The following is a 27,473-nucleotide window of genomic DNA, read 5'->3' as shown; positions in this document are numbered from 1 at the left end:
TGGCCTGTTTCAGTACTCTTTCCAAGACAACCCTCTCAAAATTAAAGCACCCAAATACAAATTGTACTCGGTATGTTTTCCTTCTTGGTTCATTATACAGTCAAGCTGTGATTTTTATTTCAGAATCTGGTTTAATTTAAGTTTTTAAACACTGTTAATAATGTTATGTTTGAGATACTGCAGTGAGAATGTCAAAATTCTGTTGTGTTGATTTTCAGGGTTTTAAAGAGGGAAAGTACAAGGTCCTTGTGACAACAGATGTAGCAGCCAGAGGTTTGGATATACCAGATGTGGACCTAGTTATCCAGTGTAACCCACCTAAGGTGAGTTCTCATTCAGGTTATGTGTTTCATTTCCAAATTTATTAGTGTTTATTGCAATTTAAAACAAATGTATCCAGGTATATCTTACCTTTGGGGCATAACATTTTGATGCATTCAAGTATAAAAGGGGTGTTTCTGTACCATCCATGGCATAATCTGTGCAGATTTTCATTTGAAATTCAAGGGAAATCAGCGTTCTCCAGTAGGGTTGCATGACCAGCACATTGCTTTTGTGCAAGGGAGATAACTCTTAAAGCTTTAACCGGAGAGAAAGTCTTTTTGGTTTCTATATTAACCATAATCAGAATTGGAAATTACTGGTAACTGTCAAGTTATCATTACACTGATTGAGCTGATCAACTGTTATTGCATCCAGTTTTTAAAAAATCTAATATTTTCATCCAATTTTTTTAAGGAGATTTAGTGAAAAATATTATTTCATATTATATAAAGCTGCATTAAAACCCAAATAGAAAATAAAATATTTTTTGGGTTCTTCCTCTTGGGTTTTGTCACATACTTACAAATCAAGCATCAAACAGGTTTGTTATTGTAACTTTGCGTAAACTTCTTGGGGGATTGCCATGAAACTTTACACACATTCATCCAGAGGTCTAAATGGTTCTGCCCAGACTTTCCTATTGAACACCACAGCTGCCATCTTGAAAATCTTGTCATTGTTAATCCTCCTGAAGGATGGTTATGTCAATGTGGGGTTTGCATTTAAAGACTTCTGTGGTGTCTAGTTGGTCCTAAATGAAAATGGTACTGATCTGACATCCAGTATGGCCACCTTGGCAGCCATCTTGATTATATTGTTATTGCTATGCCTGACTGAAAAGTCGTATTGACATGGCGTTTTCACAGAAGACTTCTTACGTCTGTTTGGTCCGAAATAAAAATAATTCTGCTTGACATCCAATATGACCACCACAGCTGCCATCTTGAAAATCCTCCTCCTCCTATTGGGGTTTTACTAAAAGACTGGTGATGTCTTGGTCCTGTATGAAAACTGTGCAGATATGACATCCAGCATGGCCACCATAAAAGCCAGCATGAGAATCTTGTTACCACTTCTGAACAGAAAGTCATATCATCATGCGATTTTCACCAAAAGACTTTTTATGGTGTCTAGTGTCTTTAAAGAAATATTTGCTGATCTGATTTCCAATAAGGCCACACTAATAAAAAGTCATATTAAAACTGGAATTTCTCCAGAAGACTTCTTTTGATGTATATTTGATACTTAATGAAAATGGCACTGATCTGACATGCAGCATGGCCACTTTGGCAGCCATCTTGAAAATCTTGTCGTTGCGACCATAACTCTTACTGAATGGAAAGTCATATCAAGTTGGGTTTTTCACCTTCGGAAGGCTAATTATGATATCTAGTTGGTCTTAATGATAATGGTGCCAATCTAATGAACATTGAAAATCTTGTCATTAATTCTACTTGAATGGATGGTTATGTCAAAATTAGTTTTTACCAAAAGTCTTCTAATGGTGTCCAGATTTTCCTAAATGAAAATTTTTGCTGATATTGCATCCAACATGGTTGCTTGAGTGGCTGATTTGAAAATCTTATTGAACAAAATTAAAAGAGCTGGTTTCAACACACAGCAATTAATTAAAAGAAATGGTCTTGAATTCCTAGAAATTATTTAAGGATAATTGAGCATTATTCCCATCGAGGGACTCTTTTTTTCTACTATTGATGTGATTCATTTTTAAGGCCACATTGGAGTTGGAGATTTATTCTTGTGTGGTGGAAGCTTTAGTTTTTGGTCTAAAATGCTACAAGCAGTAAACTTGGGCCAAATGATATCAATAAATCTTTCATACTGTTGGGGGTTGGTGGGGAGCAAGTGGTCTAAGACACTTTACAGATCACTCGTACATCTCACCTCTGTCCACAGGAGTTCAAGTCTTGGCTCAGCAAGCTGGGTACAAGACTAAAGATTGCCAATAGCTTTAATGGGTTGGTGGTTCTTCTTGGGTTCTTCCTCCATGAAATATACTTGCTGCCATGCAAAATTCTATTGTGCGTTGAAATGGTGTTGAACCTCTGAAGCCAAACCAAACTAGACTAAATTAATGAAATTGGAAAATTAAATAGCAAGTGAAATAAAGGATTCAAATATTTGGGGTCTGTGCTTGAGAATATACTACATTATGTTGAAGGCATTGGAGCTTCTGTCTGACAAAGTTAACACATTAGGGATACAAGGTTCGTGGTTTTTGTTATACTTCGGTCCCAGATAAACCTGTAGTCACAAAGAGTGTGGCAAAAGATTCTGATTCTAATGTTTAATTTTCTAGATTTCAGTCAAATTTCACTACAGTCATATGAGAGAGAGAGATGAGAACTGTTCTCTTACACTTCATTTAGTTAATTTTAGTAAATAAGATAGTCATTCAGAAATATTTACTCGTTCCAGAGCATGTTGACAGTAAAAGACAGATTAAATATCCAATCACAGCCTAGATTGAACCCAACTAAAGGTTCAGAATTCCACTTTTATAGGTCATGTAGGCAGTTTATTACATTGTTTCTGTTTTGAATCTTTTAGATTTTTGTTGTGGTTTGCAGCAGTGGCATAAATTTTTACAAAGGTATGTAGTTCTGATAATTTTTGCAAATATATAAAATAGGATTTTGTATTGGTGCTATATGCACTATGCTTCATTTAGAGTCAGACATAAATCAGTCTTATCTTCAGAGGTTTGTTTTTGTCATTCCAGGATGTGGATTCCTTTATCCATAGAGCTGGTAGAACAGGTAGAGCAGGCAAGGCAGGAATCAACATTGTGTTCTACAAACGAAATGAGGAATCACAGCTTCAGTCAGTGGAAAATCTCTCAGTAAGTTGTAGATTAAAGCAAAGTACAGTTGTTAGTGACGGAAGTTGCTGATGATGAAAAGGTCATTAAATTATTGGATAAATAGTTTTAATTTAAAATTACTTTTCATATATTAAGCATTAGTTAAACAGAAATGTTATAAAACAAAAGGACTAGAATGCACCATTCTTGCTTAAAAGTAGAGTCCACCTGCAAAATGCACATACCCAAATCTTCCAATGCTATAATGGTCCAGGAGATAGGAGTCTATGCATTTTTGTTAAGAATAATCAGTAGAACAAACAAAATATACTCTGATTGCCAACGCATTGTGTGATGGCAGATTAGGTTCTTTGTTATTTCCCATTGGATTGGACTTGTTGTATACATGGTATGTGCAACAAATACTTTTAACAGTGTAAAAATAAGATTTACTTACTGTATATACTAATGTACAAGTCGGATACAGCTGCAAACTGCACAGACCCAGATTTGCCTGCATATAATGAGTTGACAGAGCTGGATCTATCATCACTAGAACAGCAGACCTGCCAACCCTTAAAATTTGTCTGTAAGTCTTATGGAAGTGACCCCAAACATACAGACTAAAGGCAAAATTATGGAAATATGCTTGTTGTGGTAAAATCCAGACACTGCCTTGTCCGTATTTGATTTGGGTCTTGGTTTCATATTAGGTTCACTTGAATTAGTTGGGGAACCTGGACAAATTTAAAGGAGTACTTCAGATACTTTAAACTGCACATTTTTTCATGCAAAATATTGGCATGATCATCCTGTTTCTTACAGAATTTTTTAAAATTGGCGTCCAACAAGCTTAACATATTCAATATGTAGGGGACAGTAAGCCTCTTAGAAAGTTTTGATAGTACAGAAGATTAAAAAGGAATATTCGGATTCTTGTGGGAGAAGAGCAGGGAGGGCAGACATTATGTTTATTGGGACATGTGTTGATATGAGTATGTGTCATGGTGGGAGAGATGACTACCATCAACACATGAAGTCATAAAACAAGCCAAGGATTAAAACAAAGAGAAAGCAAGAAGTCATTGAGCTTCACAGGGTTTGGAAATGTGGTATTTGAAACTGTGCTGGAGGTAATTATGGTTCTAGTATATTTTATAAAGCTTTTAATTGAACAGGTTTGCTGTTGCTGCATTAGTCCTGAATCACACTTCTGAACATTTTAAATACATGTTTTAAAACTCAACGTACAGTAGGAGTACATGTTAATTTGTTGCACCTTACTGAAAACTGTCAAACTTGTGGGAAAATAATGACTACCTTACTGAGAGTTATTAGATCTGGAACAGGTATTATAGACCCTGAACTGCTGGCACATTGGGGTCAGTGTAATTTGCAGTTTGTCCCGACTAAAAACATGAGTAACAAATGTGTATATGTACATCTGTACTACTTAAGTAACAAAGTATATATGTACATATGTACTGACCGCTTCGGTGAAATAGTGGTTAGAGTGTCTGCCTCAGATGCGGTAGGTTATGGGTTCGATCCCCAGCCAAGTCATACCAAAGACTTATAAAAATGGTACTAACAGCTGCCTCACTTGGCACTCAACATTAAGAGGTTAATGTTAGGACTGATCGGCCTGGTGTCAGGATAATGTGACTGGGTGGGACATCAAGCTACATGTCTGCGGCATGATGCCCCAGTACTAGACATCACCTTTAAGTGCCACACTGCAGACATTCTAGTGATATGGCTGAAAAATTGTTAATGCTACGTTAAAAATCCAAATCACACACACACACACATCTGTACTACTTAAGTAACAAAATATATACGTACATCTGTACTACTTGAGTAACAGTATATGTACATCTGTACTATTTGAGTAACAAAGTATATATGTACATCTGTACAATTTGAGTAACAAAGTATATACGTACATCTGTACTACTTGAGTAACTAAGTATATACGTATATCTGTACTACTTGAGTAACAAAGTATATACGTACATCTGTGCTACTTGAGTAACAAAGTATATACTTATATCTGTACTACTTGAGTAACAGTATATACTTACATCTGTACTACTTGAGTAACATAGTATATACTTACATCTGTACTACTTGAGTAACATAGTATATACATACATCTGTACTACTTGAGTAACAAAGTATATACATACATCTGTACTACTTGAGTAACAAAGTATATACATACATCTGTACTACTTGAGTAACAATCTGTACTACTTGAGTAACAAAGTATATACATACATCTGTACTACTTGAGTAACAATCTGTACTACTTGAGTAACATAGTATATACGTACATCTGTACTACTTGAGTAACATAGTATATACGTACATCTGTACTACTTGAGTAACAAAGTATATACGTACATCTGTACTACTTGAGTAACAATCTGTACTACTTGAGTAACATAGTATATACGTACATCTGTACTACTTGAGTAACAAAGTATATACGTACATCTGTACTACTTGAGTAACAATCTGTACTACTTGAGTAACATAGTATATACGTACATCTGTACTACTTGAGTAACAATCTGTACTACTTGAGTAACAAAGTATATACGTACATCTGTACTACTTGTGTAACAATCTGTACTACTTGAGTAACGAGGTATATACGTACATCTCTTCTACTTGAGTAACATAGTATATACGTACATCTGTACTACTTGAGTAACATAGTATATACGTACATCTGTACTACTTGAGTAACAAAGTATATACATACATCTGTACTACTTGAGTAACATAGTATATACGTACATCTGTACTGCTTGAGTAACATATTATATACGTACATCTGTACTACTTGAGTAACAAAGTATATACGTACATCTGTACTACTTGAGTAACATAGTATATACGTACATCTGTACTGCTTGAGTAACAGTATATATGTACATCTGTACTACTTGAGTAACAAAGTATATACGTACATCTGTATTACTTGAGTAACAAAGTATATACATAAGATCTGTACTACTTGAGTAACATAGTATATACTTACATCTGTACTACTTGAGTAACATAGTATATACTTACATCTGTACTACTTGAGTAACATAGTATATACGTACATCTGTACTACTTGAGTAACAAAGTATATACGTACATCTGTACTACTTGAGTAACAAAGTATACATACATCTGTACTACTTGAGTAACAAAGTATATACGTACATCTGTACTACTTGAGTAACATAGTATATACTTACATCTGTACTACTTGAGTAACAAAGTATATACTTACATCTGTACTAGTTGAGTAACATAGTATATACGTACATCTGTACTACTTAAGTAACATAGCATATACTTAAATCTGTACTACTTGAGTAACAAATGTGCAGAAAAAAGATTTTCTTTCAGATTGTTTTATGAACATATTTTGTTTACTGAACAAATTTAACCACTTTCTATCATAAATGGAGAGAACCAAAATGTGCATAGAGACAAATTGTGTCCCTGCAGGCATTAAAAACAGATGGTGACTTGTTTACATTATCATTAGAATAATTTGGCTCCTTGTTCCTTGTGTCCTTGTTCCAGGTGGAATAAGCAGTAAAATCCTGACAAGGTGAAGAAATATAAAATTGGTTATTCAGTCCATTCTTCATTCTGTTGTGACATCTTTGAAATTTGTTTCACTATTTATAGGATACCATTGCAAAGATTTATAGGATAAATAAGAAATCTAGTATTATAATAAACTGTGATGTGGCACACTCTTCCTTACAGAAAATAAAGTTCAAGCGGGTGGGAGCACCTTCAACAGATGAAATCATCAAATCATCGGCCACAGATGCTGCAAAGTAAGTTAAAGTCACTATGTTGCTTTTTTTTTACATTGAATACCATAATCTATCAAGAAATATTCTTAGTTTTTCTTTTTATTTGTTTTTTTAAGTCCATGACTGACATTCCCCTATCACCACTATCCTTGAAATCTACAGTTATGTGAAGGGGGGCCCTGTTTAAAGTGGAATAACCTGGATCTGATTTACCTTGATATGATCCCTTTTTTATATCCTGTCCAAGCGGTTTTTAATAATGGCCTATCTGTCCCATTCCACAATGATCCTTGTTCCATGTATTACTTAATGAACAATTGTTGTAAAGTGCATTGTGATTGGTCAAAAGTTTCTACTTGTCCAATGAAACTTGGAAACTAAACAGATGGAAAGAAAGATTCATGCTTGTAAAACATGGCATCTCAAATTAGAGACACTGACATGAATGTTTGGATTAAGGTTTTGACAAATATGTGATAATGGAAATGGTTTTGAATGCAGAATTGACGGGAATGTAGTTGGTCAGTTTGGAAGAAAGCTGCACACCAGAGGAATAGCATTTGGAAATTTTCCAGAATGACTTTAGATTCTCCAGTTGAAGATGGAAGACTTTGGAATATCCTCTACAAAAGAAGCTGCATACAGATATACTGAAACTTCAAAGCAGTTAGAAGTTCGTTGGTTGCACACAACTTACTGATAATCGATTATAATCAGTTACTACAAGTAAAATTTAATTTTTGTTTGTTACAGAGTTATATCTTTGTTCAAAAGTTTAAAATGTTAATAAATATTACTGGAGTAATCTCTTTTATATATATATATTAACCTCATAAAAATATTACATTTTTTATTGCGTTGTGTTATTTTTGTTCTACAAAAGCAGCTTTCAGTTTTATGCAACTGAAAGACTGTTGCAATCCCCCAGAACACTTTTATTTATATGTGATTTGTCTATTGTTTAAAGTATGCTTTTCTTGCTTGTTATTATTTACTAATACTACAGGGGTCCCAAGTGGCCAAGTGGTCTAAAGCGCTGTCCATTACAGATCACTGCCATCTCACCTCTGCGTGGTTTCGAGTCTAGGATTCGGCTAATATTGGTATGTGAGAAAGCTTGCCAGTAGCTTCTTGTGGGTCGGTGGTTCTTCCCGGGGTTCTTCCCCCACCATTAACACTGGCCGCCATGCATAGCCTATCATGTGCTGAAAAATGGCATTAAACCCCACAACAACTAATACTGCAATCAAAGCAGTTTAGATTTAAACCCCTCAAAAACACCAATTACAAAAACTTTTGTATTTATTAACTGAACAATTTATCAGCAGAATCATGTAATTATGTAAGGACAGAACATCTAAAGCTAAAAGTCCTAAAACTTAACTAAAATGTTATCCGCATTAAACAAAATCAAAGGTTTGTTTGACTACTACAGACCATGTCATTTTTCAGAATACTGATTATTGCACAAACAATGAACCAATCATTCACATTTTACATTTAAACTGGAACAAAACACAAGACAATGTTTACATTTATTAATAGCAAAGTCATATAATGATTTTAAAACTCTAAGACTAGAATTCTTAGGACTAGATCAAAATGTTATCCACATTACAAGTTAAACATAAGGTACAATAAAATACAAATTGAATGTTTGAGTAACACTGAACACAAATCCTTTTTCAGAGTACTGCTTTTTCTTGTGTTTGTTACACCAACACTACAAATAGTTAATGTATTTGTCTAAGAATTTTATCAAGCCCACGTTGTCACAACTTATTGTTGTTGTTGTTGTTGTGGGGTTTAATGCCATTTTTCAGCACACGATAGGCTATACATGGCGGCCAGTATTAATGGTGGAGGAAGAACCCGGAAAACCCCGGAAAGAACCACCAACCCACGAGAAGCTACTGGCAAGCTTTCTCACATGCCCACATTGGCTGAATCTTAGGACTCGAACCGCCGCAGACAGAGGTGAGATGGCAGTGATCCGTAACGAAGAGCGCTTTAGACCACTCGGCCACTCGGGGCCCTGTCACAACTTAAACAAGTCCTTTTTCTTGCTGACAAGATGTCCAGGCAGACTAAATACCCTCTCACTGGATACAGATGATGTCAGAATGCTTAGATACTTCTGAGCTAGTAAGCTAAGATGGGGGTAGAACAGGCAGTTTTGTTTCCACCACTGTAACATTGTGAGATTGGTATCAGATGGAGCAGCAACTAGATATCTGGAAACCTCCTGGTGGATGACATCTGTTACTGGCTGTTGACTTTCACCAAGGCAAACAACATCTTGCAACCAATCATCCATGTCAACATTGACCTTTTCTTTCTTGTTTGGTGGACTAGGTGTAACCAGTTTTATCATTGTCATCTCTAACATTTATTAGTAGTGATGGTATTAAAGGTATAGGTGGCAATGTGTCTGAAGGCTGTTCATCCCTAGTCCCTGGCTCCACCAGCAGCCATATCAAGAGCAACCTTCAAAAGCAGAGCATGTCTATATGATCACTCACTGTCAGGTAGAAACTCAAGATCCTTCATAGTATGATTCAATAAACAGCCCAATAAATCTAGATCTTTGTCCTGTGTTATATTGTCAAGTTCTTGTCTCATTACATCTTTAAGTTTCGCAATTGGAGGTAGATCATTAACATTTGTTTCTATACATTTGGTAAGCTTAAGAAGTATTGGGATAACTTTATGATGGGTTGGTGATTTGTCTCCGCAAACACTGTTGCATTCAGGAACGGTGAGAGAACTTCCCCAGGTTTTTCAACCAATGCTTGTTCGTCAAATGTATATACATAATTTTTCAATGTTGCAGCTGCTGACTTGCTTATGTTTGGGTTACTGATAATAGCCATAACAGCAGGTGTCTGCTCAAGTAGTCATTCAAGCATGTCATGAGTGCTATTCCATCTAATTGGAACATCCATCTTGAGCTTGTGTTCTCTAGCACCTGCGTAAATTAGTAACTGCTGCTTACTCATTAACAAATCATTTATGCTTGTGCTTTGGTGGAAAAAGGTAAAAAGTTTGCGCCCCTGTACAATGATTTGTGACAGTTCTTGTATAGCTCAAGCTTTTTTCACAATAAGGTTGATTCTGTGACCATAACAACCAAATCGAGTCCATTGAAGTAATTCAAAAGCCTTTATCTCATTGGCTGCATCGTCCGTAACTCCAGTTGGTGTTGGGAGACAACATTGCCTCTTAGTGGCCAACAGGCTTTCTTTTGTTTTCCCCTTCAACTTTTCGTGTTTCTAAGACAACACTTTTCAATTCCCAATCTTTGGAAATAAAATGTGCAGTCACTGTACTATAACTTTCTGTATTTAATGAACTCCATGCATAACAGCTATATCAAGAACATTATATAGTTCCTTTTTCACTTTTTTCTCAACTAGTTTGGAGGACACTGATTTATGACATGGAATTTCATACCTGAAAATGTAAAGTTTGAAACATTTATTCATGTTTGTCAAAGAAGACAGGGCATACGTATATTTGGAATATTCCTAGTGTCTTAATATAGTGAAAACAATGAATTATGCACAAGTATATTAAATCAATTGAATCAAATTATAAAAAATGAGACAAGAAAAGGAGGATTTAAATTAATATTAAATTTGCACATACATTTTAAATTTAATCTGCAACATTTTAAAATGTGCTTTTTGTATGCTTTTAAATAGTCACATGTCTCAGGGAACATTTGTAACAAACCTCCGAGAACACTTTTCCATCATATATACCTAATAGCAGGATAGTATTCTGATCATTTATATATTTCAAGCATAATCATGACATAGAGTTTTATTATAAAAATAAATATTTTAATGACAACAACACGTGCTATATAAGAAGAAAGCACAAAGTACACAAACGATTTAAAGAGAGAAAAAAACTCTTGATTTAAAATTTTAGATTCTGGAATTCCATGAAATGTTTTGATTCTCCGAAATGACAGCAGATGCATGGTCCATTATGTAGACAGCATATATATATGTGGTAACTTCACAATTGCAGCTCATTTGTTTTATATTAGGGTGCTCTGTCTCCTAAATAATTGCGTTTGTAGTTGACAACTATATTTTTTTCCAAATTATCTTAAAAGTTTCAAACTATGGAGTATGGTTTTGTATTTGGAAGTTATGAAGGGAATAAATAATTCAGCTCTGCTGTTGTGGATCGGAAGGCTTATATCATACTGTTTACACAGTCCTACAATGTAAGGTGTATCACATGACAATTTTGTTTTCGTGTAGCACCAAAATAAAATTAAAATACTGTTCATTTTTTACAGTATGTATTGGAGTATTTGTTTGCCTAATATATAAAGAACAAAATGTATCCCCTCATTGATTTCAATGAAAATGGCTGGACCTACCTTTGTTTGCATATTCCTTTCTGCAGAGTTTGCATATGACCTTCATTGTATCTAAATTCTCCTTTGCAAAATCCTAAATATGTCCAAACACGAGAATAAGCTTTTCCTCCAGGATATGGATATATTGTTTTGGGATCATTTTCATCCATGGCACATGTATGATATTTAGTGGTGTTTTAAAAATTTTGTTCTGAATCCCCTGTTTTCTTCCCAACTAACAAGGAGAGGGAACTAGTATGTGCCAATTGCTTCACAGTTGTCTCCCTTACCATGCAATGGATTATGGAGTTTCACAATCAATTAGCGAATTGGTTCACCCAACCAACTGATTATCGATTATAATCATAAATCGGAACAACATTAGAGACCATGACTTGAAAAATTTAGATAAAGGTTTAAAAAATGTATGGCAATGGGAATGATTGGAATGAAAAGTTGACGGAAATTTAGTTGGTCAATTTATAAGAAAACTAAACACTAGAGGACTGGCATTTTGTAACCTCTGTAAGAAAGATCTGAATTACGGTAATCGCGATTGGAAGAGTTTGGAACAGCACCTACAAAAGAAGCTGCATACAGTAAAATTGAAGCTCAGAAGGCATCTGGAAAAAGTGCAGTTAATTACTATAAGAAGAAAGATTTCTTGCATGAGAGAACAGATGTAGCTCTGTCAGAATACAAGCACCAGCTTGAAAGGAAAAAGGCTCTCATTGAGAAGGAAAAGGAATGATTGCACATTGAGCCAAACAAGTCATTGGTGACAAAAAGGAAGGCTTAAGAAATCTTTGCCAAAGCTGCAAAAAGAGCTCGACTCTCAATGTATGGGATTATTTGTATATAGTTAAAATTCTTGGGTGTTTATTTTACAGATTTTTTATGAAAAGAGAGAAGTATAATATATTTGCTGCAAAAATTGACAAATTATTGTGACTTAATTATGATGTGAATACTGACATGCACATAAAAAACTTCAGCATCAGTAGTATTGGAGAATAAATGCATGTGACAATAAATATTGTGAAATTATCAAGTGAAGTAAAACATTTTTGGTAAGTTTATTAGTTTTTCAAATGATTATTTTGGCTTATTTTGTAACCATAAGTTGTACCAGGAGCAGTTTTTTTGAGTGTAAAATGCATTTTTGGCAGGGGACCCCTTGATCCGGGGTGTTGCCACTCAAGACCCCATTGGAGGAGGAGCCCCAAACCCCACTTAAAATTTTAAAACTATTTTTTTATGGAAGACCAAGATCATGTCGGAATATAATACGTGCCACACAAATTGAATTATTGGGTGAACAGGCACAAGTGATAACTTCTGCACTTATATTGGTGAACAAGTAGTTGTGACAATGTACATTGTGAAATTCTTCAAGTATTATTTAAGGTTGGTTAAGTTTGTTATTTTATCAGATGATTTTGTTTTTGTTGGAATGAAGTAACAAAAACAATATGATAATAATGGCTACCAGGACCAGTTTTGTATGCTTTCAGAGTCTAAAATGCTTCTTTACTGGGGGCCTTCAGCCTCCTAGTTCCACCTATTTTATTTTTTAAAGAACCAAAATCATGTCTGCATCTAGTGTATCTTCAGTCAGTCAGTGGTACCTGGACTTACCGTGGTAACATAGATTTACCATGACCAAAATCAGTAGTTACAAAAGGAAACAAAAAGATCTTTGCCCACAAAAGGAAACAAAAAGATCTTTGCCAAGACTGTTTGGTTAAAAAAAATTCTCTTGCTCCTAAACTCCTTGATGGATTTCTTAATACTTTTGACGATTTGTTGTGAAGCCAAGACAGTTTCATTATACGACATGTTTTTGCTCCATGGTCCTGTGGCAAAGGTCATAGTTATAGAAAATTTTGCATTCAGGTTTTGGTTGAAGCTTTTCCTTTTCCATATATCTTCAAAACCCATTGATGAATTTTAATTGTACATGGGATGAATGATTAGGATGCTAAGACAATTAATTCTGCAACAGCCTCCCTCACCCCATTTAATTGAGGTTCAGAATCATGTCCATGTTGATAGAAAATTTGCATTAAGGTTTTGTTATAGGGAAGTTCTTTGCCATTCTTAAGAGCTTATAGAACTGATCTCCTGTTGATTTGTCATCAGATTTTACTGTATAAAAGTTCAGCAAATGGAAAACAATAAACTAAAATCACCTCAATTTTTTGCCTGTTCCTTTCACAGGTCTCTGGACTCAGTACCACCAGAAACATTAGAGCACTTCCGACAAGAGGCAGAGGCTCTTGTTGAGCAGCGTGGTGCCGTTGAAGCATTGTCTGCAGCATTGGCTATAATATCGGGTGTTACCAAAGTGGCATCTAGATCTCTACTCACATCAAGAGAGGTAAGTATCTTCAGTGGTCTTTATAGAGGATTAATTTGGTCAAGTTATTTTTTTTTAAATCAGTGATTTTTTGGGATTTTTTTTCCTCAGATATTTATGTGATTATGGATGAAAAAGGAAAGCAACTCTTTTTAAAATTGTAGACTTAATAAGAATTTTCACTTTGGGAAATATTGAAGTACAAAGATAACTACATTTTTACGCATTAATGTTGTACAAAATATTGCAGACAGTATGATATCCTGACTTGTGCTCACATCAGGGCTAATGAAATGTTAAAATTCATCTTAGGTCTGAGTATCTTGACTGGTGCCCACATCAAGGCTAATGAAATGTTAAAATTCATCTTAGGTCTGAGTATCTTGACTGGTGCCCACATCAAGGCTAATGAAATGTTAAAATTCATCTTGGGTCTGAGTATCTTGACTTGTGCGCTCATCAGGGCTAGTAAAATGGTACAGAATTCTCAGTTGGGGGATCTGATTTGTGCCCACATAAGGTCTGGTGTAATGGTTGAAATCATCCCAAGTTGGAGTGTCTTGATTTTCATCACTGGTATAAGCGTTGTACTTATTCCCACATCAGGGCTAATGAAATGTTAGAAATTATCCTAGGTCTGCACAACCGACTTGTTCCATCATCAGGGCCAGTAAAATGTTAGAAATCATCATGGGTGGGAACATCCTGCCATTTAAGGATAAGCTGCTGTACATTGTTGCTAAAAATTGTAAAAGTATTTAGTGTATGACAAGTTTCATAATGCTGTAAAGCAATAAACTTGTGAGTTTCATTTGCATATCTACACACCAAAACAGTCTGTTTTGGAAGTTACGGTTTTGAAACGATCTACAGCAATTTTCCTTTGCTGTAAATTGCATATGTAAAGTTTGGGTTTCTGTAGACCAGAACATAAAAGGTCTCACCAAGCATACTTCTCATTGCATCCAGTTTTTATTCCAAGAAGATCATTAATTTTATTATTAATATTTTCCAGCCAGACTTTCTTTGGACTTTATATATCTATATAAAAAAATGTTTGCCCAGAATTGAGAGTTTTCCAGATTTCCTCTGTATTTATAATTATGGGCAGGTAATTTAGGATTTTACTTGCCCAGCTAAATTTAGAACTATTCAGGGCTACAGGACAAGAAATGTTAAGTAGCCTTGGGACAAGGGATCTTTTCAAGCAGATGTGAATCAGTATAGATAACAATGAAATTCCAGAAGACAACAGTAAAACCAAACTAGGAGGTGGCAAGAAACCAAATTTCTCTGCCTTCAAGCCTCCTAACCGTAAATATTGACTTACCCTCCCTACTACCTGCAGACAAGCTACCCATGGGCAGCTGATTCCTGCAGTTTCAGGCTCATTGGATCTCTATTCCCACAATGATTGGGTGATCCAGTTCATTTTGGAGGGGCCTCAGATTTCATTTATCCTACCACCTCCCCTTTCATCCTCTCCCCTCTTCACAGATGTTCAATGAGATTAGTCGAAGGATGCCATTCTACAACAGAAGATATTGAAAAATAGATGGTGGTAATTGTGCAAAAGCCACAATTGCCAAGGTATTATTCAAGGTAGTTTCTTATTTGAAAGTGAACGGCAAGTTGAGGCTGATCATCGACTTGAGTTGCCTCAACCAGTTCATTGTACCACTGAAATCCATAATGGAAGGGACAAGTATGCTGCCAGTCTTGATTTGCCTAGATGCATGTCCCTATCCACCCAACATCATAGAAATTTCTGTTCTGCTTACCAAAATATGGTTTATCAGTTCAAAGTTCTACACTTTGGCTTCAATATCAGCCCTTGTGCTATTGCCAAGGCTATGGATTTCATCGTCAACCTGTTCCAGTTGACTTCATCTACGATGACTGCAGCATACCTAGATGACATCCTCCAGAAACATATAAAGTTCTATTCTACTCCAAGGCAGAAATGAACTTCTCTCACTTTTAGATCATCTAGGCTTTCTGCTGAACTGGGAAATGTCTGACCGCAGTCCATCCCAGCTTTTTGTCTATCCTGGTATGGAGTTTGTCATCAACCTGAATCTAGTATGACTTCCTCATGTTCATTTAATCAGATTGTCAAACTTGTCCAGTACATTCCCAGCAAGACTTGGATTTCAGTTTTGCAACTCATCTGATTCTTCAGTGCAGTAGTAGACTTAATCTCACTCCGACATGTTCTTTTTTTGCCCCTTACAAATGACAGATGTGGAAGTTCACGGGTTTGAACCCTGTTCGAGTCATACCAAAGACTTCTAAAAATGGTACTAACAGCTGCCTTTCTAGGCACTCAGCATTAAGAGGTTAGTATTTGGACTGGTCATCCTGGTGTCGAGATAATGTGACTGGGTGGGACATCATGTTGCATGTCTGCGGCTTGATGCTTCAGTTGCTAGACATCATTATAAACTGCCACACTGCAGACATATTAGCGATATGACTGAAAAAGTGTTAAAGCTACATTAAAAATGCAAATCACACACACACACTATCCAGATAAGGCCAAGTCCTTAACATGTAATGGTCTCTTTTTGTCAGTCTGTCTTTACTTGGATCTGCACACTTTGTGGATATGCAATGATTGAACTTTTTGCAAGATGGTGGAATCACAAGTTACCCACTTTCATCTCTCCAGACCCAGATTCAGAAGCTTGGGCCATGGATACACTGTCAGTCAATGGAGAGGATTTGTGGGCATTTGCCTACCCTCCCACAATCCTGATACCAAAAATAATCCAGAAGTAAAGGGTTCAGAAATGCAAGATAGTTCTGATAGCCCTTTCTCAGATTGGATACGTCCTGGGTCACTGATACACTCGATCTAGTAATAGATCTGCCCAGGAAGATTCCAGCCAACCTGAATCTTCTCAAGCTACCACAGTCATGGCTATTCCATTTTTGCCCGGACTGTCTTTTTCTGCACGCTTGGCTTTTATCAGGGCAGACTTGCAAGACAAAAAATGTAAATGTTTGATTTTGGAGAGAATCTCGAGAGCAAGAAGGCCCTCCACTCTGAAGAAAGTGGTGTGTTTTCAGGGACTGGTGCCATATCATTAAAATCATCCTTCTGAGTACCTCAACTGGCCAACATTTTTCTCTGGCTCTTCAAAGAGAAACCTTGACCCCAATTACTATCAAAGGCTACTGCTCCATATATTGAATTCATTCTGGCATCATGATAGACATGATATTTCGCATGATAAAGACCGATTGAATCGTTTAGCTAATTTCGATCCCAATCAACCAAACTCCTTACTCTTGTTTCCAAAATGTAATCAGTCCTGGATTTTAACCTGGCTCAATTTGAATAATTTTGAGCCTCTAGCCCACACTTTGATAAAGTTACTAACATACAAAACATGTTTCCTGATAGATTTAGTTTCCACATGCAGGGTAAGCGAGCTACATGCCCTTTCCATCAAACTGAACTGTCTTCAGTTCAGATCAGATGGTTAAATGGTTATCTTTACACAACCAGGCTTTACAGCCAAAATTAAGTTACTGTCTGTCAGTAGTGAGTCATAATTTGCAAGCTCTCCCACAGACAAGTCAAGAGCAGCTGCCATGCAAGATGCCATTTGCTAATTCAAGTACTACATGAAACAAACAGAAAAGTTATGGGACACACAAACCCTTCTTTCTTCCAGGGAAACAGGATATCACTCCTCAAGCCCTTGCTTCCTGCCTGGAATGGGTTATATGCTCAGCGTACTTCGAAATCTCACATTGTCAGAGTTGCCTCACGAAGATTACTGCTGCTTATGAGATTAGAGCAACTTGCAAGCCTTGTGTTTTAATGTAACATTTCAATCCAAGATATAACAGAGGCTGATGGCTGGCATGCAGAGTCGACCTTCTCTTGTTTTTATCTCAGAGATTGAGCTTCTCAGAGACAAACATTGAATCTGGTAGGTCTGATGGTAGCAGTCCAGATGACCTCCAAACCCAATTAAAACCATCAGCACAGCTTATCAGCTTTGTGGGATTCACCAGTGAAATTCTGTAGGTATGGAGATTTCAGGATACCCGAGGTAGAGGTTGGATACATATGATTCCCTCCTCTTACCTATTTGCCTAACGTAATGTGATTGGGGAATGTATTTGGAGGCAGCAAATTTGTACATAAATTATGTTTCTTTGAGAATCCTTACCCAATCATGTTACTTAAAACCCTCCTAAACACTCTGCCATGCGAGCATCATTTTTAGTATAGCACTCAGCTAAAGACAGAGACACCTGGCAGTGGCAAGGGGAGATAATGGGCAAGAGTTATTGCCCTTTGTCTATTTGAACCTCCCTCTCCCCTGTCATTTGCAAAATAAGGCAGACAGAAAGGCAAAGTGAGTAACTTTTTTAGCTCCTGCCTCCTTCCATAACAGCCTCTTTCCAGCATCCATGCAAGAGTTCAGCTCACCCTATTTTCAGATGCTTGCTCAAGTAACATCGATGATGCATGTAGGAGCTTGACTGGCACTTTTTTAAGGGACTTTGTCAAGCATCACAGCTGCTGCATGTATCATTACTAATTTAGAAATGGGTTTATGATTTTGTTTCCAGTAACAGTTTACACTATCATGTTCCCCTCCCCATCTTTTGTTACCAGTCTTTGACTGGTGCAATTAAAGGAAGCAGTGCACACCCATCTACAGATGGAGACAATAGAGAGGGTAATAAATAACCAGATTTTACTGGTCTCAAGCTTGCCTCCTCACAAATATGCCTCTAGTTCTGCCTTGGCCAGGAGGATTTCCAATTTTGAGCTCTTTAGTTTGGACCTTTTTCTGTTATCAGAGTGATAGTCACTGCCCATCTAAGGTCTCTCTGGATTCCCATCCTCCTGTATTGCACAAAATCCTCAGAGATTCCCTTTGGAAGGGATTATTCCTTTGTTGGTCCACAATGACTCATCTCAGGCTTATTTTAAACCTACATAAGATGGACCTTGTCCCTTCTCAGGATTTTGTTTATATGAGGATGAATTTCCTCGCAAACATCAGGAGAGTCCTTTTACTACAGCTCTCCTAGTCAAGAACTGATTGTCAGCCTGTCTGTACCTTTCATTCCGGGGGTCCCTGAACTCCACTTCTTCTTCGAGACTTTGCTTGCACCCTATCCAGTTCCTGCTTTTAGTGAACTGGTGGTTGCACAAGGATACTCTGTCTGCCCATATCCCATTAAGATCAGATTGTCATGACTACATGAGTTGGTGGCTCAATCAAGATCGGATTCTGACTTGATTCCCAATCCACACTTGTGATCCCTGCACCTTTCTACACATTGACACATTAGATTCAGGTTGGGGTATCCCCTGAAGTTAGAGAACATGGTGCTTCAGTGATCTTGGTCCTAGGAAGAAGTGTCCCTTGCTATAAACAACTTTGCATGCAGTATTTCTAGCTCTAAAAGGGTGTGTCAGTCTTATAAGGGATTATTGCAGGTTGATCTCATCAGACGTGGTGGTATCATAGATAAGGAGACAAGGAGGTATTCTTGCTATTTTTGTTTGCATGGAAGTTTGGAACCTCTTTTTTTTGGACAGCCTCACTGGAGATCATGCTCAGAGTCCACCTAATTCCCAGCAAAACAGTCTGTCCATAAGGAGTCATGTGGTCCTCATGGTATGGGGTTGTAGAGTTAATAGCCCTTAGTGGACTTGTTGCAACAAAACTGAACAATATGCTTCCCTTTTATATCTCCCCAGTTCAAGATCAGATGACATGGGCAATGGATGCCTTCAGACTTAAGTGGGATTGCCTGTTTGTGTACACCTTCCCACCTTTCAGACTGATTTCACTGCTCTGCTCATTCTGGTAGCTTTAATGAGGCCCCAATGGTCGGGTCCAGCAATCTCCACGACCTTTTGGTTGACAAGCTTAGGACATTACCACAGAGGAGGGACCTGTTATCCCATTACAGACCACCGATTGCTACCTTCACACCTGGCTCATCTCAAGTAAGCAATCACCAAGACCAGTCTTCAAGCAGGATTCCAAATTGCATTGTCTAGACTTAGAGGCATTTCACTTGCAAAGTTTACAATGCAAGTGGATAATTTTCTGTAATTGTTACAGTTGGAAATGCATCGATCCTCGCTGTCCCTCTCAGGTATTTTAAGGTTCAGAGACAGTATCAATTTCATTAATGCCTAGATGGATTCTGTCATGTGTTCATTAGGTCTTGTCAAAAAACCCATATGAACGTTTGAGTGAAGCCGCCTCTAGAAAGTCTTGTCAAACTCCTTTCTGAACAGTTCAGTGAAGCTGCCTCTGGAAACATCATCCATGAGACATTGTTTTATTGCCTCAGCAAGGAGAAGAGGTGAGCTTCATGGCTTAGACCAGGCTTTGGACTGGAACATGGTCCTTTTCTTATTTCTAGAACCTTTCATACCAATAAGACCAAAGAATTGTGTATAATCATGTAGCTTGGATGTGGGAGTTTGCATCCTGAATGGTAAACAGTGCAATGGTGGCAGGTAAGTACTATTATTACATTATTAATACAAGTTTTACAAAACAAAACTAAATGTTAGTTTAAATATGGTATACATGTTAGTTAAAAGATATTTTATTGAGGCAAAATGGCATAGGTCACAGATTCCGACATCAACTCAGTTTTCCTTTACATATGTCAGAGGGAGGGAGAAAGGAAAGACAGGGAGGGAGAAGGGAATGACAGGGAGGGAGAAAGGAAAGACAGGGAGGGAGAAAGGAATGGCACTAATATCCTCGTTGAGATACTATGTTTAGTTTTCAGTTCTGAAAATTTCAAACAAACATGCCATTGGCATATTTAATGAAATTTAACCCAAACTTGGGTATAAGCTTGAATGAAATGAGTGAAAAGAGTCATTAAGAAGATAATATTTGATATCATGTAATGTGTGATTAGGCAGTCATGTACATTTATCAGTAGTTGTATCGTAAAGCTGCATGTGTCAAGAGGTCGACATGTATATTTATCTCTAGATTATCATCATGGGGGCCCCGAGTGGCGGAGTGGTCTAAAGCGTTCTCCGTTACGGATCACTGCCATCTCACCTCTGTCTGCGTGTGTTCGAGTCTCGGATTCAGCCAATGTGGGTATGTGAGAAAGCTTGCCAGTAGCTTCTCGTGAGTCGGTGGTTCTTTCCGGGGGTTTTCCTGGGTTCTTCCTCCACCATTAATACTGGACGCCATGTATAGCCTATTGTGTGCTGAAAATGGCGTTAAACCCTACAATAACAATAACTAGATTATCATCACAGAGTGAAGTTGTTGGTGTATAACCAGTTCACATTAGATTGTTGTGTACTTTTATCAGTGGTCACTTTAGAAAATTAAGTTCTTCATGTACAGTACCATCAAAATTGTAAAGTTATTTGTATAACTAGCTCAGATTGTGATGTCACTGTATGTTTCGTAAGTCATCATGTATGTTTATCATTACAGTTGCATTGTGAAGTGAAGATGCTACTGTTCATCTTGTGACATCACTGTACATGTAATTAGGTCATCATACATGCTTAATAGTACAGACACTGTAAAGTGGAGTTGTTTGTGTACAACCTGTTCATTTTGTGATATCACTGCATGTCGTTGAGTCATCATGTGTGTTTAATATTACAGACACAAATCTAAGTAAGTTGTTCCTGTATAATCAGCTGACATTGCTGCATGTGTCATTAGGTCATCTTGTATGTTTATCAGTAGATTCACATTCTAAAGATAAGTTATTTATATATACCTATTTCAGTTTGCAATATCAGTATATTTAAATTGTTTTTCACTGGAAGTTCATGATTTATTTCTGTAATTTTCTCAGATGTAATTAAAAAAATCTGTAAAATCAGATGTTTAAGCATGCACATCTTGTCTTGGTAACCAGTGAACACATCTAGGTGTGGTTTTTCATTTTTAACAGAACTTAAGTTTAAAATATACAAGCAAACACGTTGAGTTAACTGTTTGGTCCATATTATTTTTAAGCTTTTTTCTGATCCAGTTTATTGTGTACTTAAATTTTACTTCAAGACCATTTATGACTTTCACACTTTACAATACTTTGCAAAGTAATTGACTAATTTTAGAAGCTCAACAAATTTAGCTCTGTACTGCATTTCCAGGAAACAGATCTACCTGAGGAAAAAAATGAAATCAAATGGCTATGAACTTAACCTGCTTTTATGAATGCAATACAGGTAGAAATGTAATACCATATGTACTCACTTGCAAGTTGAGTCCAACTGCAAACAACACAGACCCTGATCTGCCATTGCATTATGCAATGGCAGATTAGGTCTGTGTTTTTTGTTCTGCTAATTATTCTTACCATACTGGATACACCCAAATCTGCTAGTCCATTTATGCAATGGTAGACATGGGTTTGTGCAGTTTGCAGGTGGACTCGACTCATAAGTGATTATATATATGATACTAGGAAAAGATGCATGAGCATTAGAAAGCTCCCTTGAGTCATAACTTCTATTGATCTCAGTATTCTGTATCATTAAAATTAGTAAAACTTTTAATTTTAACATATTAGTAATGTACAGTTTTAATAAAGGACTGATGGGTAATAATAATAATGATAATAATGATAATAATAATAAACACTTTATTTTGTTATTGTAACTTGGTTACAATATAATGATCTCCACTGAGGCTGTCGGCATACATCAGGTATAAAAGCACAAAGTATATATGATATGGTTTAACAGAGTTAATTGGTATTAATGTATTTCAATAATTACAATGAAAACCGTCTTTCAAGATAATTGTTATACAATTTTGTTTTGAACATTTGGATTTGTTTCTGAACTGATTGCTTTGGATCATTCATCCTATACAATAACATTAGGGTAAGCAAATGAATTTTTTTTAAAGTTTCTTTTTGGAAATGGAGTGATGCAGTGATCATTTGTAATCAATTTCAGTTTTCATCCTTGGTACTATATAATGATCTCCCCTGAGGCCGTCGGCACATCAAGTATAAGAGCACAAAGTATATATGATATGGTTTAACAGAGTTAATTGGTATTAATGTATTTCAATAATTACAATGAAAACTGTCTTTCAGGATAATTGTTATTCAGTTTTGTTTTGAACATTTGGATTTGTTTCTGAACTAATTGCTTTGGATCATTCATCCAATAGAATAACATCAGGGTAAGCAAATGATTTTTTTAAGTGTTGGTTTTTGGAAATGGGGTGAGGAAATTATCATTTTTAATTATTCTCCATTTTCATCATTGGTATTGTTCTTTTGACCAAGCAAATATTATGGACTGGTTCATTTTTTACTTTGAAACCTCTCCTGTGGCCTAAGTGGTTAGGGTGTTTGCCTTGGTTGGCCTGGTGTCAGGATAATGTGGCTGGGTGCAACATCATGCTTCATGTCTCTGGCATGATGCCTTTGTGCCTGACATCACTGTAAGATGTCACAGTGCAGACATGTTAGTGATATGACTGAAACATTGTTAAAGCTACTGTAAAAATCCAAATTACATACACATAAACTTTACTTTCAACATTAATATGGACTTGTGATCCATCGACTGATCTGTATTCAAATTTTGGACAATTCAATTCCAAGAATACATGGTAAATATAGAATAATTCTTGCAGCACCTTTTTTTAAGTTCGTGCAGGTGTACATTGCTGACTGAAGCAACATTGTCAACAACAACAACAAAAATGAAATGTAGTCATATATATGTTTGTATTCCATCATAAGCTATCATCATAGCAGTCAATAGTGAAACACTTCCAGCAGTTGAGGATAGAAAAGTATAATTCTAAACAAACAATTAGCAAGAGTATTTCTTTAAAGTAAGATCCTAAATTCCTTATTTTTACTGATTACTATTACCTCCTTAGTAGGAAATGGCATTTAACACATTAACCCCTTGGAGGTTTTTGTCGTTTTCACCTAAAATTTGAGTAGGAAAAACATTTTGAAAGCTATTTCTGAATAGACCGAAAACACCAAATCCCAGGTGATCTTTCAAAAACATACTGCCTAGTTAGAAACATCGTTTTTCATTGACTGTTTGGCTCGCGCATGAGCAGAAGGGTAGTAGTTGGATTTTTTTGATTTTTTTTGCCAAACTTATCCATTATTTTTGTATCAAGACCACTCTTTATTCCAAATGCCCATCTTATCCTACTTTATGCAAAGGCTTATCTGTCTGTTTGCAGTTCGTACCGTTTGCCTTAGATCTAAGACCAAAAAGTCTAAAATCCAGACACAAAATTGGATTCCGACCATAGGCAGATTTTTGGTAGAAAAAAAATGGGTCCAAAAAATAAGGTTTTTTCCCTCTGTATTTTGTAGTGCAATTAGACATTCCAGATTATTTGGTATCATTGTAGTGCTACATGTGTCTACCTTTTTATAATACCACCCACTTTAGTGTATCATGCATGACCATGACGCTACAGAGCTCGGCAGTAGGCTACTACCTCCTGCCACGTTAACTCGTTGCTAGGGGTTAAAGTGTTAAGAAATGGTGGTTACTAATGTGTGTCTATGGATACAAACTGTCTGCCTGTGTAGGTTTCTGTTTCCATCAGATATGCATTGTAATCACATAATTTTATTAAGCGTCATGTAATAGCACTAACAAAATTTACTGGCTGTATTAAGTAAAATTTGTAGACAGTAGTGTCTGTTCCAATACAATGGTCTAGATCAGGTGACTAATCATTAACGTTGTAGCATTTTCTGTCAAACTTGTGTTTTTCAGCAGTTTTACAAATTTATCAGAGAGACATGTTGGTTTGATAATTGAAAATTTCATCAACATTGGATGAAAAAATACAGTTACTTGTTCCATGTTATGTAGTGGAAATTAAAGAGCTGTCTAAGGTAGTATTCATTCCATTAGTCTAAGAAGCTTAGCAGTCATTTTGATTATATATTTGCCCTTGACTAGATTTACAAGGGACTGTTTAATAAATTAGAACTCACTGTGATAGATTGAGTACCATCATTAAATTGAATTCTGAAGCTTGATAAAACAGCCAAACAAGTTGGCCAGACTATGGTCTGTGTGATGTACTTTATGTCCCAATTCAGATATGACATCCAGATCTGTTAGGTCTTGGCTTGGGGAGAAAAAATCCTCTGACCTTTCCCACCCTATTTAAGATATTTTGACATTTATGTTAGGGTTATACATCAACATAAATGTCAGAATATCTGAGATGGAATGGTCAAAGGAAACTTGGACAAGGGGAGAAACTTTTGTAATGAAATGGCACTATAACATCTACATTCTAGTTTTTCTGATCTTCATTCATTTATTAATTGTGAATACTAATTAATTCTTAATCGAGATTGTTAAATAAATCAGCTCCAGATAAACAAGATGTTTAAACAGGTTTCTAACTTTCATGCTCAAGTTATGAATAGAAGAATTTCAAATAAAGTAGACTTCATTATACAGTGTTAGTCTATTAACACTTGTCAATGAAAATTTTTGCTTGTAATATACTGAATTGATTTTTGTTCTTTAAAAGGTGTCCCTTATATGACAGTGTTCTTAAAGATGAATATATCTGCAGCTCTCATGTGTAATAATAAATGGCTCTACAAGTTGAGATTGAATTAAGTTAATACTGCAAAGACGCCCTAATCCCTAATCCTAATCCACACACTTTACAGGCAGGATATTGTGACGGCCTTCTTCTGTTGAGCCATTCTACTATCTGTAACTTCCTTGGGTAGAAATGTAGTTTATTTGCCAAAATGGCATGTAGGTTGGCCATGTCATGACGATAGGTGATAGGTGTATACTTTTGGGGTTCCTTCCTTTGGGTCCTTTTAAATGGGGCCAAGGGAACAGCTATCTTTTATCCTTCACTATTCTTTGGTCTTGCAAGATGTACATGTAATTCAAGTGTGCTCCATGTTCACTCATAGATTCATTTCGCTGCTGCAGTTTTGTTATGCAGTTAGTGATGTTGATAAGAAAAGAAATCTTTACAAGGAAATGTTCATACAGGATGTAAATTGATCAGCTGTTGATGTAATTTGTGTCGTCAGGATCTCACAGACCAGGTTTTCACTGGATTCATAACTGGACTCTGATCTTTGGTTTTTCACAAGCATTCTTAAATTTTGAAGTAGCAGGTTTTTACAACAGTGTAACAAAAAGTAAATCTTGAAGCACTTTAAAGTAAATTCCAATAATTTAAAGTTTGTCAAAGTAGCATGTCTCATTAGTTGCTGGTAGTTAATTTGAAGGATGTGAAAGTGTTCATTATCATCAGGGATTTTGAATACTGTATATACTCGCTTATAAGTGCAGTAAAACTGCAAACAACAGATCCGATCTCTCATAGCATAATGTGCCTGCAGACCAGGGTCTGTGCCGTTTGTTCTAGTGATTACCCCTAACAAACTGCACAGATCCAGATCTTCTGGCGCATTATGCAACAGCAGATCTAGGTCTGTGCAGTTTGCAAGCGTTTTATAGCCAAGTATAAACAGTAAGGGGAACAGCCCTTGTCCAATAGGTCTATGATTTTCCTTTTAATACGCCAGCATAGTTTCAGTATCAGATACCATGTATATTCACATGTTGGATCCGACTGCAAACAGCAAAGAACCCGATCTGCCATCACATAATGCAGCAGAAAATTAGGGTCTATGTTATTTGTTCTACTCATTAATCCTAACTTACAGCATTGAATTAGATCTAACTTAATAAGCAAGCACAAATTCCATGTGATATTTCACGTATCAGATATGTGATATTTGTACTTACTAATGAGCACCACCCATTTCTTTGGTTGACTAAATGCTGATATTTTGGCTCATCAGTATACACAAAGTATGAAACATACAAAAATAACCAGGATGTTTCTCAAATGCAATAAATAGTCTAATAATGCAATGAAAACTTGTAAAGACATGAAACCCTGTAAAGTACAAAATGTCCTGTAAAACCACTGTTACAATTTGTTACGAGGGGCATTTACTGTCTGTTCAATGATTTGATTTGTCTTTTTTGCATAATTTCATTTATCTGTATGGTTTCGGGAAAGCCTGTGTATGCCTGTTTTGCAAGACTCGTGCGCTGCTTGGCACCTGTATACTGTACCTTGTTAGGCAACTGTATACTGTGCCTTGAGCAACTGTCTCCTGTTTCCTATTGGGTAACTGTCTCCTGTGCCCTGATGGGCAGCTGTCTCCTGTGCCCAGGTTTTTCCCTACAATGTTTTTAAAAAAATGAGAGATGTTAGCTTACTACTATCTTCTATAAAGCTCTCATTTCGACTTTACATTTTCAAACAGAATTTATGAAATTGTCACTGCTGAATTTAATTGACTCCTTAATAATGTTAGAATAAATTAAATTTTTGAATGTATTGAAGCTTTTTACAGTAATTGTACTTCAGAAAGTAGTAAATGAATGTTAAAATTAATAAACAATTTAACGAACTTCACTACAGGTGATGCATTACGTCTCTCCAAAAAAAAATTGGTTGCTGAATAAGTGAAAGAGTACTTGCTTTATAAGTCCAGCTGCAGACTGCACAGAGACTGATCTGCCATCACATAATGCACTGGTAGATCTGGGTCTGTGCAGTTTGTAAGGAGTAATCAATAGAACAAACAGCATAGACCCTGATCTGTAGGCATATTATATTACAGCTAATCAGCAACTATGTTGTTTGCAGTTTGACTCAATAAGTCAGTAAACTTGTATACAGTATGTCCCTGGTAAAAACA

The 27,473-nt window shown here is 36.3% G+C and overlaps 1 protein-coding gene across 2 annotated transcripts in view; it reads left to right on the top strand.

Moving 5' to 3' along the window:
* The window catches only part of LOC149803751 (nucleolar RNA helicase 2-like), a 90,485-nt gene that overhangs the window by 35,776 nt on the left and 27,236 nt on the right, over positions 1 to 27,473 (top strand). For both annotated transcript variants that reach the window (XM_089953520.1, XM_089953519.1), the window contains exons 10-13: positions 219 to 323; positions 3,068 to 3,187; positions 6,929 to 7,002; positions 13,580 to 13,739. In XM_089953520.1, the coding sequence (XP_089809646.1) occupies positions 219 to 323; positions 3,068 to 3,187; positions 6,929 to 7,002; positions 13,580 to 13,739 (459 nt within the window). The remainder of the gene's footprint in view (positions 1 to 218; positions 324 to 3,067; positions 3,188 to 6,928; positions 7,003 to 13,579; positions 13,740 to 27,473) is intronic.

The sequence above is a fragment of the Sinohyriopsis cumingii genome, chromosome 3 (assembly GCF_028554795.1).
Source record: "Sinohyriopsis cumingii isolate HCF-2022 chromosome 3, ASM2855479v2, whole genome shotgun sequence".
NCBI lineage: Eukaryota > Metazoa > Mollusca > Bivalvia > Unionida > Unionidae > Sinohyriopsis > Sinohyriopsis cumingii.
This window is presented reverse-complemented; position numbering and strand designations above follow the sequence as displayed.